At 54.6% G+C, this 15,114-nt stretch overlaps 1 protein-coding gene across 2 annotated transcripts in view; it reads left to right on the top strand.

The window, feature by feature from the left end:
• Window positions 1-1,430: 1,430 nt before the first annotated feature.
• Window positions 1,431-15,114, top strand: part of LAPTM5 (lysosomal protein transmembrane 5) — a 43,140-nt gene continuing 29,456 nt past the window's right edge. For both annotated transcript variants that reach the window (XR_002482428.1, XM_008066275.2), the window contains exon 1: window positions 1,431-1,605. Coding sequence is in view for 1 of the 2 variants with exons in the window: in XM_008066275.2 (XP_008064466.1) it covers window positions 1,519-1,605 (87 nt within the window). In the remaining variant the exon portion in view is untranslated. The remainder of the gene's footprint in view (window positions 1,606-15,114) is intronic.

A 15,114-nucleotide genomic window follows, 5' to 3' on the forward strand; every position in this document is an offset into this window, starting at 1 on the left:
TAAGTTGCCTAGACTGGTCTTGAACTCCTGGGCTCAGGCAATTCTACTACCTCTGCCTCCCAAAGTGCTGGGATTACAGGTGTAAGCCACCATGCCAAACCCCAAGTTCTTAACTGCATCACTTTTGCATGATGTTCAGTGTCAGGGAGGCCTATAAACAGACTTGAAAATGAAGTAGGGAAGGGACTGGCTGGACCTCCCAGGAGCCCCAAGCTTACAGAGTTCCCTTGGTCTCATTGGCAAATGGAGAACGGTTTGATCAAATCCATCAGACAAGTTCTGTGGGTCCAACAAAGCAACTCCTGCCTAGGAGGAGAAGCTTAGGGGCTTTTTATGACCTCTCCTGGGCAGAGATTAGGGGCTATGGCAGTGTTCAATCCTAAATCCTCAATCTCATGGGAGGGCGGGGCTTCGTGGCTGGTCCTGTCTGCTCTCTACTGGAAGCCAGGCACTGCCAGGGAGCTTGGCCTGGGGACAAAGCAGGGCTTCTTCCAGCCATGTTGCATCTGAGAAGGGAGACAGATACCCTCTATTAGATAGAGCTTGCTTCATAGTCATGGCTTATTGACTCCAATTTTTCCCGAGAGCAAGGGGAAAAGAATCTCCAATTTTGTGAGTAACAGGGAACCTTGAGGCCCATGATGGGGGTTGACTGAGGGTCTCCCAGATTGCCATGAAGAGCTGGTCCTGCTCGTGCAAAAGCCCAGGGCCTGGCATGTGGTTGGTGGATTTGCTTAGCAGTTATTCTCCTGTCCTGGTTTGGGGCCCTGCACACCTCTTCAGAGCACGAGAAGAGCACGCTTCTCCCTGAAGCTGGGGTCAGGGAGGGAGAGGAACACCAACTCCAGGGTGGCTTCTAGGACCCATCAGCCTCAGTTCAAATCCCCGCTCTTTCACTGACCGGCTGTGTGACCCTGGACAAATTGTCTCACCTCTCTGTGCCTCAGTTTCTTCATCTGTGAAATGGCGGGAATAACAGTACCTCCCTCAGAGCGTTGAGGTGAGGGTTAAGGGAGTTCTTCCAGAAGCATGCCCAGAGCATGTGGAGAATGCTTACCACACAATAGCTGTTCTTGCAGCCAGACTGATCTGGGTTGGAATCCTGCCACCAGCACTAACTACTGTGTGATTTGGGGCGAGTGTCTTGGCCTCTCTGGACCTCTGTTTCCTCTTCTGGACATGAGCTTGGTGGCAGTTCCAGCTTCCAGGGGTGGTGGTGTGTGTCCAGTGAGCAGGGCCATGAAACTGCTGAACCCCAGCCCTGTGCAGGGCAGGTCAGGAGGAAGGTGCGAGGGTCAGTTGTCCCCGGGAAGTCCCTCCCTGGGGATCTCTGAGTCAGGCTGTGGCCCCCCCCTACTCCCTGCCCTAGGGGCCCCGCCCCAGCTGTGACAACCTTGCCCCTGCCTGTCTAAGGGGCAGGAAGGAAGTGAGGAGGGCAGCCAGCAGTTTCCCCTTTTCTCCCCGCTCTAGCACCAGACTCCTTCTCCTCAGTGCCTCACCGGAGGGGACGGCAGCACCATGGACCCCCGTAGGGCTGCCAGCCGCCAGACCTGCTGCTGCTTCAATGTCCGCGTGGCCACCACCACCCTGGCCCTCTACCATATGGTAAGTACGCAGCAGGCCCAGGGAGGCTGTGCCCTGTGTGTGTATGTGTGAGTGAGTGGCCCCTGATCTATGGAGTCCCTCACATGGAAGGACAGCTACTTACCACCTCTCTGTGGGACCCTGGATAAATCCTTTTCTGCTCTAGGCCTCGGTTTGCCCCTCCATCAAATGGGGAGAGGGGACCCTGCAGCTGCCCAGGGAGTGGGCAGTGGGGGGAGCAGGAGTCCTCCTTCCAAGCAAATGTGACTGACATTCGCTCTGAGGCTCAGTTTCTGTCTCTGTGAAGTGGGCGCAATAGGAACCATGAGATTATCTGTGTGTAAACACAGCAGCAGATGGGAAAGTGCTTTGGAGCCAGGAGTCTTGGGAGAAATTCAGTTGGGATTGTTGCCAGGATGCAAGGTCGGCCCCAGACACAGATGCAGCCCTGATTCTTCCTGTGGGGCCTGGACGGGACCTGGGCTATCCAGGGAACGCGAAGGAGGAATCTCCCCTTTGTGCTTCCAGTGCAGATGCAGCGGGCTGAGTCCTCTTAGTTTATGGCTCAAACCATGGCCTTCTCCCAACCTAGGAAAACATGAGTTCTGTGCTAATCAGTGGGTAACTCGCCTGGCCTGAGCCGTGGGGCTGCCTGAGGTAACGGCTAGGGTTCCCCTTAGAAACTGGTGTGTCCTTTATCTAACCCACAGTGTGGTTCAGGGCAAATCATAGCCCCTGGGGTCAGGGCTCCCTCTCCATCTGGGGTTGCTGAAGGTTGGGGTCCCTGTTCTGTCCTGTCTAAACCCACCACCACCCCCAAACCCCTGGCCACACCCAGTTCCCCCAGACCCAGGCGACTTCCTCCTAGGGTGACTCAAGGCTATGGTTACCAGTCCTCTCGAACCTGGAAGAGCCTGACTTCCTCAAAATTGGCCTAAATCCGCAGGCTGGTTGGGCTGTGGTAACTGCCTGGACCTGGCTGCATCTGCTTCCTGTCACAGGCAGGGCGGACAAGGGCCCAGCCTTCAGAGGGGTGATGTCACAGGCAGGGCGGACAAGGGCCCAGCCTTCAGAGGGGCGATGCTACTTAGGGGTTAGCACCCAGCCTCTGGATCCGGGATCCTGTCTGCAAATCCTGGCCTCCTTGCTTCCTGGCTGTGCAGCCTGGGGTGACTTACTTAACCTTTCTGAACCTCATTTTCTTCATCTAAAAAAAAATTGGAAATGAGAGTAATACTACCTATCTGATAGGTTGTTGTGAGGGAAATATTTGCAAAGCATGCAGAACAGTGCCTGACATGCAGTGAGTGCTTGATTATTAATGTGTGTCAGACATGGCCCTGCCATCAGCACACTGGGAGTCAAGCTGCCAGCTCCCAGGACTCTGGTTTTGGGAGAAGCTTGAGGTCGTCCTACCCAGCTCAGCTGAGAGAAGCAAATGACCCATTGACTGCCCTGGCACCCTGTCTTTGGGGCCTTCAGGCTCAAGACTATGCAACATTGCTGGAAGGACAGCAGTAAACGGAGGCATCCCACAGGCAGCAGGCCCTGTGTCCTTACCCAGGTCTGCCTCTAATGGGCTATGTGGTCTCAGACCAGTCTCTCTCTGGGTCTCAGTTTCCCCTTTATAAAGTCAGGGGTAAGAGGACATGGACTGGTCAGAGGTCTTAAATCTCGACACCTCCAGGGTCCAGACAGGTCATGTAAGTGACTGCAGTGGGGGTGGAGGGTTCTGCAGTGACCTGGGGAGCTCTTGCTGGTTCACCCTGATTGACCATGAAGGAAAGTGGGCCCCAGCATCCACTCTCCTGATGCTTAGATAGGCAGGAAACAGGCTTTTATGTCACATCTTCTGAGGTCTCAAGGCTGCTGACTGGCACAAGGTAAAAAAGAAATTCCTGTGCCAAGTCTGCTTGCAGATTGCCTGGGCCCGGAGACTGCCCTGCAAACCCTGGGCTTTGAGACTCTTGAGGTTTCTTCTTGATCACACCATCTGAGGTCCTCACCTGTAAAGGGTTACGTGATATCCAGTCCCTGCTCATAGGCCTGGAGAATGTGTGGGCCTAGGGAAGACTTCCTAGAGGTGGTGCCATTGGCAGGAGGTGCAGAGTTTGGCTGTGGGCAGTATGGAAGGGAAGGAGAAACAGGTGAGGAGAGACGTGTGTGTGTGTGTGTGTGTGTGTGTGTGTGTGTGTGTGTGTGTATGTGTGTGGCTTATACAGGGACACTGCCGAGACCAGCTTGGAGGTTAGGAAGGAGACCGTGATAGTGACGTTAAGTGACAAGTTAAGAGTTTGGACCCTCCCTATTGTGTACCACTGATATTTCAGACTGGATAATTCTTTGTTGTTGGAGCCTGAATTGGGCATTGTAGAAGTTTAGCCACAATGTAGATGTCAGTAGTATCACCTCCCCGTTTCCCTGCCCAGCCGGTTGTGATGGCTAAAAATGTCTCTAAATATGGGGTCCGGTTGCTCCCAGTGGAGACCCACTGTCTAGCATGTGAATCATGGGGAGCCATGGGATGTTCTAGAGAAAAAGGCATGAGAACAGAGGTGTACACTTGGAAGCCTTACACCTGGCTCAGGCGTCATCTCCGGGATGCGGCTGCCAGTTGACTCCAGTTGGGGGTTTATCTTCCTGCCCCTGTGGTGAGCATCCTCTCTCCTTCCCAGAAAGGGCAGGGACTGGGGGCTTTCCTGTGGCCTAGCAGTCAGGTAGCAGGTGTGCTAATGGCACCTTGAACATCTGGATGGAAAAAGAGAAGCTGTGGTCCAGATGTGCCAATAGCCCCTGCTGGTTGTCATCTGGAGCCAGCCATGGATGACGAGTGTGCGTACTGTGAGCTATTTGTGGATGTGGCCCCTCTGGGGAGGGTTAAATTGGGCCCTTGCCGTCCTGAGACCATGCCATGCTTTATCGAGTCATGGGTGTGTTATGACGGGAGCACCCTTTCATGTCCAGTGGGGGAAGCCAGGTCCCTGGTTGGGGTGGGCAGCCTTCCTTGAGATTTCACCAGGTTTAGTAGAGAATTTTCTGGGTCGCCCAAACTTGCACACGTAGGAAGCCAGATAACTTTTCTTTTTTGAGTCTCACTCTGTCGCCTAGGCTGGAGTGCAGAGGCATGCTCATGGCTACCACAGCCTCAAACTCCTGGGCTTAGGTGATTCCTCTGCCTCAGTCTCCCAATTGGGTGAGACTACAGGCATGCACCACCATGCCCAGCCAATTTTCAAATATTTTTGCAGAGGCGAGATCTGGTTATGTTGCCTAAGCTGGTCTTGAGCTCCTGGGCTCAAACGGTCCTCTGTCTCATCCTCCCAAAGTGCTGGGATTACAGGTGTGAGCCACCATGTCTAGTCCAGAGGATGTTTCTAAATTGTCCACTTGGGTCCTGACTTGCCATCAACAGGAGGTGGGAACTCCCCAGAAGACCCTTTGGCTTGGAGATCTCTCTCTCCCTGACCTCTCCTCCTGGTGCTTGGAGTTCCACGATTAGAAATGCATCTTCTGGCTAGAAAATTGCACCTACTACGATTTCAATAGTATAGACTCAGGATATGTCACAACAAGGCGGGAGGGAAGGAGGCTGATGCTCAGGGCAGTTGTGTCTGGGTTATAGGATGGCGAAAGCTCTATTTTTCTTGCTTTTCTGTCTTTTCCATACTTGGTACAATAAGCATGTACTTAGAACAGTTTTAGATTCAAAGAAACATTGTGAACATGGAACCGAGAGTTCTTGCATCTGGTACCTGGTTCCTCTGTTGTTAACGCATTTGCCACTACTGATGAATGAACACCAAGGCTCCGTTGGCAACCTGAGTCCAAGCCTCGTGCTTCTGTCTTCAGCTTACCCTGATGTCCTTCTTCTCAGGAGTCCACCCACAACCCAGAACGCCGTGCTACATTTCGTCATCCTGACTCCTTAGGCTCTTGGCCATGACCGTTTTTGATGACTGCGACAGTTTGTGGATCACTGGTCAGGCTTTCTGTTGAACATTCCTCGACTGGGATTTCTGATGGCTTTTTCCTGATTAGACTGGGGATGTATTTTTGGGAGGAAGACCCCAGGAGTGACGTGCCATTCTCAGCTTATCATGTCAAGGGAACATTCTACAAACAGGACTTACCCCTGTTGATGTTGACTTTGAGCTGGGGCTTCTCCCTTGCAAAGTTACCCTTCCATGGCTCTTTGGAAGGAAGTCGCCATGTGCAGCCCTTTGGAAGGACGCCACCGTGCGCAGCCCACACTTAAAGAGGTTGCATTCTGCTCTACCTCCTTGAGGTTTATATAATAAATGGGGTCTCCCCAGTTAAAAGTAAAAGGGATCTCCCCATTTAAAAATAAACGGGGTCTCATTTAAAAATAAGCGGGGTCTTCCCATTTATTTATTTATTGAGTCAGAGTCTCACTCTGTCGCCCAGGCTGAAGTGCAGTGGCCTGCTCACAGCCACCGCAGCCTCGACCTGCTGGGCTCCAGCGATCCTTCCACCTCAGCCTTCCAAGTAGCTGGAACTACAGGCGCGCACTATCACGCCTGGCTAATACTTTGATTTATTGTAGAGATGAGGTCTTGCCAAGTTGCCCAGGCGGGTCTCGAACCCACGGGCTCAGGCAATCCACTCACCTCAGCCTCCCCAAGTGCAGGATTACAGGCTAAGCCACCTCTGTTATTTTTTTATTTTTACTTTTTATTTTTTTGAGTTGGAGTCTCACTCTGTCGCCCAGACTGGAGTGCAGTGGCTGCTCCCGGCCACCGCAGCCTCGACCCGCTGGGCTCCGGCGATCCTTCTGCCTCAGCCTTCCAAGAGGGAGTCTCTATTGCCCTGACCTGAATACAGACACGTTCCCCTCCCCCGCATCTTTACGTGCCCAGTCCCAGGTCAGGATTCAGGCTTGACTCATTCATTCCCAGCCTCTGCCCTCAGGGGTTCCAGTCTGCCAAGGAAAGCTGCCAGTGACAATGGATGACATTGCTGCCTCTTATGGAGGCACGGTTGAGAGGACTTAGCCTTCAGGAACAGTTTCTCAGAGGACTTAGCCTTCAGGAACGGTTTCTCAGAGGAGGACTGAGTCCTAAGGGCACGTAGGACTTTGCTTGGGTACACTGGGAAACAGATCATGTCAGGAATGGGGCAGCAGCACAAAGACTTGGAGATGGGAGGGCCTGTAGTGACTTGGATGCGCTGGGAGCTTAGAAGACTGGGTTAGAAGGGGTGGCTGCAAGGTGTGGTGGGGAGGAGGGGAAGAAACCCCCAGGGGCGAGTCTAGCCCAAGTCCCTTGCTTCATTGGGCTTCATTGCTAAAAGAATGGGTCTCTGCTTGGGCACTCGGCTCATTAAAAAATTTATTTTTATTGTTTTTAGAGGCAGGGTCTCCCTCTCTTGCCCAGACTGGAGTGCGGCAGTGAGATGATAGCTCCCCGCAGCTTCGAACTCCTGGGTTCAAGTGATCTTCCTCCCTCAGCCTCCCGAGTAGCTGGGACTACAGGTGCAAAGAGACAAGGTTTTGCAATATTGCCCTGGCTGGTATTGAACTCCTGGCCTTAGTGATCCTCTCACCCTGGCCTCCCAAAGCACTAGGATTACAGACATGAGCCACCGTGATATCCTCATCCATCATTTTACAGATGAGAAAACAGAGGCCCAACATGGGGATGGGGCAAGGACTTGCTCCTGGCTCTGCTGCTTGAACACAGGTGTGTGGCATGAGCCAGGAAGTGCACACCTGAGTTCCTTACCTGGCCCATGGCTGGGCGTGGTGTGTCTGTCTGGGAGGCCCTCTCGTCACCCAGCCTTCCATGGTTAATTTATTCTTTAAAGTCCAGGTCACAGGAAACTTCCTCCTTCAGGAAGCCCTCCTAATTTGTCCTCCTCAGAGCTCCAAGTCCTCCTTTCTCTGCTTGACTTTGGGGGCAGTGATTTGCAATCGGAAAGAACTGAGTCCCATCTCCATCACTCATTGGCGATGCAGTCTTGACCAGTAGGCCCCCTTGCCATCTGGGTCTCAGTTTTCTCATCTATTAAATGGTGCCACGGGCTCCTGCCTTGGAAGTGACCATTTGGGGGTGTTGCACTGATGTGGCCCTGGGAGAGATAGGGGTGTCACTGGTGAGAGTCTGTTAGAACCTGTCACCTTTATGCCCTGGTGCCCCCGAGCTGGATGGAGAGACCTTGATCTCTGCCACTGTAGCTCTGCGTCCCTCCTGGAGGGGTGGGGAGGCCGGTGCGGGTAGGACAGGTGTTGTAGCCCTGCTCAATATCGTGGCTGAGTGCCTCGTCAGCACAGAGTTGCTCTCATCTCTGGGGTGTGGACCCCACCCCCAGTCCCTGCAGCCTGTCAGGGGAGTGGCTGGAAGGCAGAGCCTGGCCTGGGCCCAGGCTTCTCCATCACACCGCAGCCCAAGCATTCCGGAAGTAAAGCTTTTGCTTCGAGCCTAGCGCAGCCGCCCGGAACCCAGACTTTGCGCTCAACTCACGGTGAGGCGTGTGCTGGTCTCCCAGGGGACCTCACCCCATCAGGGGAAGGGGGGCACAGAACCCCCAAGGAGGCAGGAAGCCGAGCCAGCGCTGCATAGCCCCAGCCCTGCTCAGGGGCTGCTCCACACTAGGCACCTCTCCCCCAGTCTCAGTTTCTTCTCCCGTCACGTGGGTGTCAATAACTCTCATTTGTGAGTACCTGACACATGGCAGCTGCCACCCGAGCCTCCATTTTGCAGAGGAGGAAACTGAGGCTCAGGAAAGCCAGGTGACTTTGCAGTCTGCAGTAGATCAAGAACCAGAGCCCAGGAGGTGGCTCCAGAGGGAGGCAGGGGAGGGGCCGGCTTCTTGGGGTCGGCTGTCATATCTCAGAGCCTTGTTCTTAGAAACGCGGAGCCTACGTACACAGGCCTGATTTCACTTTCACCTGCAAAATGGGGAAAGGGGGATTAATAATAAAACGGTCTCACAAGGCTGAGATGAGGATGTCAGGAGACAGAGCCCAGTGGGGCCTCCGTGCCTGTGGGTTCCACGCCCTCATAGGGCAGAGAGAGAATGTGCGAGTGCGGAACCCATAGATAAGGAGGGCCAGCTGTATGTCAGTATTCAGAAGAGGACCTGGCACCTAAAAATGCACAGAAATAATAGCAATGATACTTATCATTGTGGGTCTTTGCTCCGAGGATCAATAGGGTAGTGGTGGTTTTGGGAAGAGTTTCAGGGGACGGAGGGCATTTCCCCAGATATTCAGGAAAAGGAGGATGACAAGATCTCAGGCCGCACCTGGAGGCTAACTCTGAGTCCCCCAGTGGCAGCCCATAGGGGGAGATTTGATGAAATACTCCCACCTGGAATATCTGCTGCTGGATTCTCTGGGTCGAGGTTTTACTCTTAGTGCCCTGTTCCTTGAGTAAAGGCTTGCCTGCCCGTCTTCCCTCTCCGAGGCCAGGGCTGAGAGGGCTGTGGCAGGCCTTGCTGGGGAGGGGGGCTGGGAGGATGCCCACCTGCTCTCCTGACACTGACTCGAGCTGGCTGCTGGGCTCCAGCTACAGCACTTCCTGCACTGCAGGTGACAAGCCTTGTCCAGCGCCATCTGAGCCATCTGAATGTTCCCTGGGCCTTGGGGGAGCAGTTCCTTCCCCTGCAGTGCCCTTCTCTCTTCTCTGCCAGCCCCACGGTCCCCACCCTGTGAGATCCAAGGGTCCATGTGTTCTCTTAGCCAACCACTGCCATTACTAGGGACTGTTGTATGCTCAGAGGACAGAGGACCTGGTCACAGTTCCCAAGAGGAACACCTTGTCTCACACACTTGCCCCTGCTCATGCCAGTCCCTCTGCCTGAGGCACCTTTCCCATGGCCCTTCGGGAAAAGTGTCCATTAACACCCACCTCCCCTGAGAAACCTTCCTTGGGCCCCTAATATTGGACCCGGAGTTCCGGGTGTTGCTCTGGACCCTGTGTGCTGGGCCCTGGGACTTCCGGCAGCCTGGACACTCGCACAAGCCTTGGCCCGGCTGGGTTCATCTTCATGATCCCATGGAATCTCCCTCTGTCATCCTGATTGACACAATCAGGGCTCAGTGCTCAATCACAGCCCTGACCTGCTGAGCTCAGGCAATCCTCCTGCCTCAGCTTCCCAAGTAGCTGGGACTATAGGTGCGTGCCACCACAGCTAGCTAATTTTAGAAATTTTTTGTAGAGATAAAGTCTGTCTATGTTGCCTAGACCCATCTCGAACTCAAGCAATCCTCCTGCCTCAGCCTCCTGAAGTTCTAGGATTACAGGTGTAAGCCACGGCACCTGGCCATAAATGCCTATCTTGATGAACTTCTACAGAGTAAACACACCCATGTGACCTCCACCCAGGCTAAGACGAAGGAGTTGGACAGGACCAGCACCCAAAGGCTTCTAGTGCCCCCCCCCCGCCCTCACTAGCTACAACTCACATATGTGGTTCTATGGACATAGATAGCTCTGGAACTACACAGAAGTGAAGTCCTGTGGCACGCGCTCTCCTGTGTGTGGCTTCTTCTCTTTGCACTGTGTCTGTGAGCTCTGTGCTGTCGCTGTGGGTAGTTGGCTCATGTTTTTCATTTCAGTGTATTTTTTTTTTTTGAGTTGGAGTCTCACTCTGTCACCCAGACTGGAGTGCAGTGGCCGCTCCCGGCCACCACAGCCTCAACCTGCTGGGCTCTGGTGATCCTTCCGCCTCAGCCTTCAAAGTAGCTGGAACTACAGGCATGCACTACCACGCCTGGCTAATTTTTGATTTATTATAGAGATGAGGTCTTGCCAAGTTGCCCAGGTGGGTCTTGAACCCGCGGGCTCAGGCAATCCACTCACCTCAGCCTCCCAAGGGCATTACAGGCTGAGCCACCGAGCCCGGCTTCAGATTACAGGCTGAGCCACCGAGCCCAGCTTCAGTGTAGTGTTTAATTGTGTGAACTCACCAAAGTGCCTTTGCCCATCTTCCTGCAGGACATTTGGGTTGTTTCCAGCTTGGGGCTGTTACAAATACAGCAAACACAGCGGCCATTAGGTCCTGTGTTTGGGGTCCACACACAAGCCCCTTTGCTACTCAGTCAATCTTTCTGCATCATCATCTTCAGCATAGATATTTGTCATTCCTCACAACCATTCCACAAGGTGGGTGGGTTTTTCTTCTCTTTTCTACAGATGAAGAAACTGAGGCACTGAGAAGTAATGTAGCCAGATGAGGATCACACAAGGGATCAGTGGCTGTACTGGGGTTCTGACTAGGGTCTGTGAGCCCCAGAGCCCAGTGGAGAGGAGGGGACAGTGAATAGTGGCGGGGTGGGTGGACAGAGGTGGGAAGGAGGATGAGGGCACTGGCAGAGTGAAGAAGAAAGAGAAGCCAGGCCCTGGGGTGGTGGAGGCAGCGGGGCTGGGCTGCAGCTGGGTGTGTGGCCCTGGAGGGGGCATTCGGTGGTGTCTGGGTCAGTTGGAGAGGTAGCTGGGGAGATAGTGCTGAGTGAGGGGACGAGGCCCGCCTGGCAGCCCTGATAAGCCCTGACCAGAAGACAGAATGGGGGAGGGGAGTTTCCTCTCGCTGCCCAGGCAAACCCAGGGCCCCCAGGGAAACCAGAGTGGGCAGGTGAGGTTGGGAGGAGCTTCAGGGAGGGGTAATAATAATAATAATAATAACAATCATAATGGCCTAGGTGTGCAGGTGCCCCTGAGGTTCTAGGGTGGGGGGAGCAGCCCTGAAGGGAGTGGGAGCTGGAGGAACAGGGTGTGGCGCTCAGGACCCACTTTGCAAACCACATTATCTGTTGGGGAAGGGTGGGGGACAAGCCTGGCGACTCCTGGTGCCACCTCTGCCATATTCCTGCCAAGCCAGCTGTCCTTGTCATCTGTGAGGCAGGGAACAGTCAGAGCACACGGACTTGTTAGGAGGTTGTCGTGGGAAAGAAACGGGCAGAAAAGTGTCCCTGCACCTGCGGACAGAGCGGTGCTGCCAATGGCTGGGTCCTTTCTAAAGTCTCAGAGGGTGGGTTGGCCTGCTGCTCTGAGAGGTGCCCCCCAAGCCTCAAGGAGGGAGACAGGGGCCCAGACTCCTGCAGGGGGAGCTGGTCTTTGATCCTCAGGATTGGGGGTCTGGTGTCACACCACTTCCACTTGATCTTCATGATCACCATCCTGCCCCTTGTCCCCACTGTCACCACCCCCCTCATTGTCATTAGCTTCAGCAGCGGCAGTTAATTACCACCTCCCAGTGTGCCCACTGGCATGACCTCCATCACCACCACCCCTGCCATGTCTGCGGTCATTGTCATCACCCCATGCACCACGTGATTGCCACTGTCACCACGCCAACTCCAACCTGACAGACACTCCCCCACCCTGCCCATGGCTGGACCTTTCCAGCAACACTCCTCCCCACGTTCAGCCTGGGCACCCCTCTGGCACCGCCACCATCATTACAGGCCCTATCCAGTATTGCCCCCTTGTCCCACCTTCCCTGATTTCCTTCCTAAAGCTCCTGCTCCTCGGAGCCACCAGGGAAAGAAACCCAAGTTCCCCTGTCTCCTGGCCACAACTCCTTCTGGTTCTGGGAAGGAGGTGCTTTGTTATTGAGAAAGAGGGGCTGGCGGGGTGGGAAAGGGAACTGAAACTCTGGAGAGGCAGAGGGAAGAGGGGAAACGGGAAGAGACAGCGGGTGGGATGGGAGATCGAACAGGGGAACCGCAGCCTGAGCCTAGGTGGAGACCAGACAAAGCTGGCTCTGACTCCGAGACTGTGTGGCTGGTCACCATCCTTCGCCGGGCTTCCCCCCTCTCAGGGAAGAGACCCCCATGCACCCTCTGAGTTTCCCTGGAGGGATGCCTCTTCCTGGAATGCTTTTTTCTTCTCTCTGCTGGAAAACTCCTCCTTATCCTTCAGAGCCACACTCAAAGGATTCCTGATGGTGAATCTTTCCCTGAGTCTTTGGGACAGTGGTGATCCAAGTCCCCTGTGTGTCCTCTGTCATGACTCTGAGTACACTGTCCACCCATCGGGCTCCCCTGAGACTGTGTCACCTCAGGCCAGGGTCAGTGGCTTGTGTAGACAGTCTGGAAGTGGTAGATGCCCAGAGAGACTGACTGGGGGGAAGAAATGCCCAACTGCACTTTTATAGAACACCTGCTCTGTCTGGCTCTGAACACAGCTGGCCACTGTGACCTAGCAGCCCTGTGAGGCAGACCCAGGTATTAACCCCATTCCTTAGATGACCAACCCAGGCTGGAGAAGTTAGTGGCTTGCTCAGGGGCACAGGGCTCAGGGAGAGCTCTGACTCCAGCTGCCCGGTTCTTAACTTCATGAGCTCACCAGTGTAGAATGGGACAGGCGGTTGGCAAATGCTGCCTGGGCATTGTGGGAGGACGGGAGCCCCGTGCCCATCACAGGACAGTGTGGGTCCCAAGGTCACAGCTCTGTGTGATCTCAGAGCTGAGAGAGAGTGCAGCACTGCGTCCAGGTGAAACCAGGGGTGTGGGGGGAAGGCGTGGGCTGGGGTTCTGGAACCTAGACTCCGGGGTTTCAGGTCTCCCCCAGCTTATGTCATAGGTAAGCCAGGTACTTTCCAGGAGCTACCAACGGCTCTTGGGTAGGGACTCGGGTGGGGTGGTGGGAGCCTTAGGGTACAGGCCCTGGGGGGCCTGGGGCCAGGAGGTCCTGGCATCTGGGTGTGACATCCTAGTGTGTAGGAGTCCTGTCCCCTTGGCCCTCCTGTGTCCAATCATCCAAATGACTCCAGGTACAAATGCGGGTGACTCTCCTCATTGATCAGAGAGGGAAACTGAGGCCAGGGAGGGGCCAGGACCTGGTCAGGGCCACAAAGCAGGGAGACATGGAGGAAGCCTCCTGTGCCCCAGCTGCTGTCTCCAGAGCTCTGAGTGTCCAGGCTGGGGCTTGGCTGCCAGGGGAGGGTGGGAGGATGGTTGGAGACATCAGACACTGAGCCCAGGGCAGCCAGCCCCACCCTGAGGGGAGCCTTGGGCCCTGGGAGAGGGAGGCAATGGGGTTCACTTCCCAGCTGGGCCACGTGGCACAGGACATGTGAGTTCTCCTCTGTGGGCCTCCATTTCCTGTCTGTAAAACGGGGGAAAGGCCGCCTCTCTTGCAGGGTTTTGGGAGATTGCAGTGCAAGCCTGTCAGTACAGGTCTGAGCACACAGTAAATGTGAGATCCTCTTCACCTCACTTCCTAGCAGGCCCCTCCTCCTTTTCTCTTGGGTCAGAGACTGGCACCTTCCATGGAAGGCTGGAGCCCCTGCACACGGTCTGAGTCCATGAGGTTGCCTTGCTGTGTGACCTTGGGCTGGTCCCTGCCCTCTATGAGCCTTGGGGTTCTCATCTGGCAAATGGGAATAAAATCACTGCCCTCCTCCACTGCAGGGTTGTTGAGAGGTGCCATGGGTGACAGGGTGCCTGGCTTTTAAGCACACATGGTTTTGACAACAATAGAACCATTTCCGCTGCTGCTGCTGCTTCTTGCTCTAGCTGAGGGGTGGGAGCAGAGATGGGGGTGCCTCTCTGCCTCTGGAGGGGCTGGGGCAGCAGGCTTCCTCTCTCAGGGCTGCTTCCTGTTGGTGCCAGTCACAGCCCCACCTCCCTGCCTGCGCTCTGGGTTGCTCTTGGCCTTCCTGTTGAGACAAACCTGGTATACTCTCAGCAAACCTGGTGTACTCTCAGCAGGCAGAGGGGCAGCAGGAGCAGGTTCCCTGCTCCCAGTACAGCCCAATGTCTCCACTCCAGCACTCCAGCCGGAAGTAGATTCTGCTTGCCGACACCCCTGCCAGGCCCTGAGCTCAGGGCTTTGCAGACACAATGCGACTTCATCCTTTAAGTCCAGCGATTGCCATTTTCCAGATGAGAAAGCTCAGAGAGGTGAAGTGACTTGCCTAAGGTCATACGGTGACCTGGATTCAAGTCCATCTCCATCTGACTCAGGAGCCCGTCTCTTCATTTCTCTTCCATGCTATCACTCTCCACCTTGCTAAACAGGATGTAACATGGCAGGAAGACAAGTTGAGACCTGTGTCTGAGCTAAAACAACACACACACACACACACAAAACCACACACACACACAACAACAACAAAACCCACACAGTCAGCAAAGGAGTAAAGGGGAAGACAAATGGTGGGTATCTGGTTGCCTGTCTGCTGAGCATGAGTTACAAGTACAGGGCTACCTAGAAAGTCATGTAATCTTAGGCCATATTAATAGAAGTAGGGAATCCACTACCAGGGAGGGGACAGTTTTGTTGTTCTCAGTGTGGGCAGGTGGTGCCTAGAGAATTGCATGCATGTGATGGGAGAAGGGCGGAGGGCCTGCTGCAAGGACATGGACTCACAAAAAGTTGTGAGTTCCTTGTGGTTGGAAGCATTTATGTAGAGGCTGCTTGGCATAGGATTCCTGTATTGGGTGGTGGGAGGCATGGACAAGGTCACCTCCAAGGTCCTTTCAAACTCAGTTTTGTGGCTGGACTTCAGCTGTTGCTAGGGCTACCCCAATACTCAGGTCTATCAGAGACACCCCTTCTCCAT

Source organism: Carlito syrichta, unplaced genomic scaffold (assembly GCF_000164805.1).
Source record: "Carlito syrichta isolate Samal-C Ts95f unplaced genomic scaffold, Tarsius_syrichta-2.0.1 Scaffold308872, whole genome shotgun sequence".
NCBI lineage: Eukaryota > Metazoa > Chordata > Mammalia > Primates > Tarsiidae > Carlito > Carlito syrichta.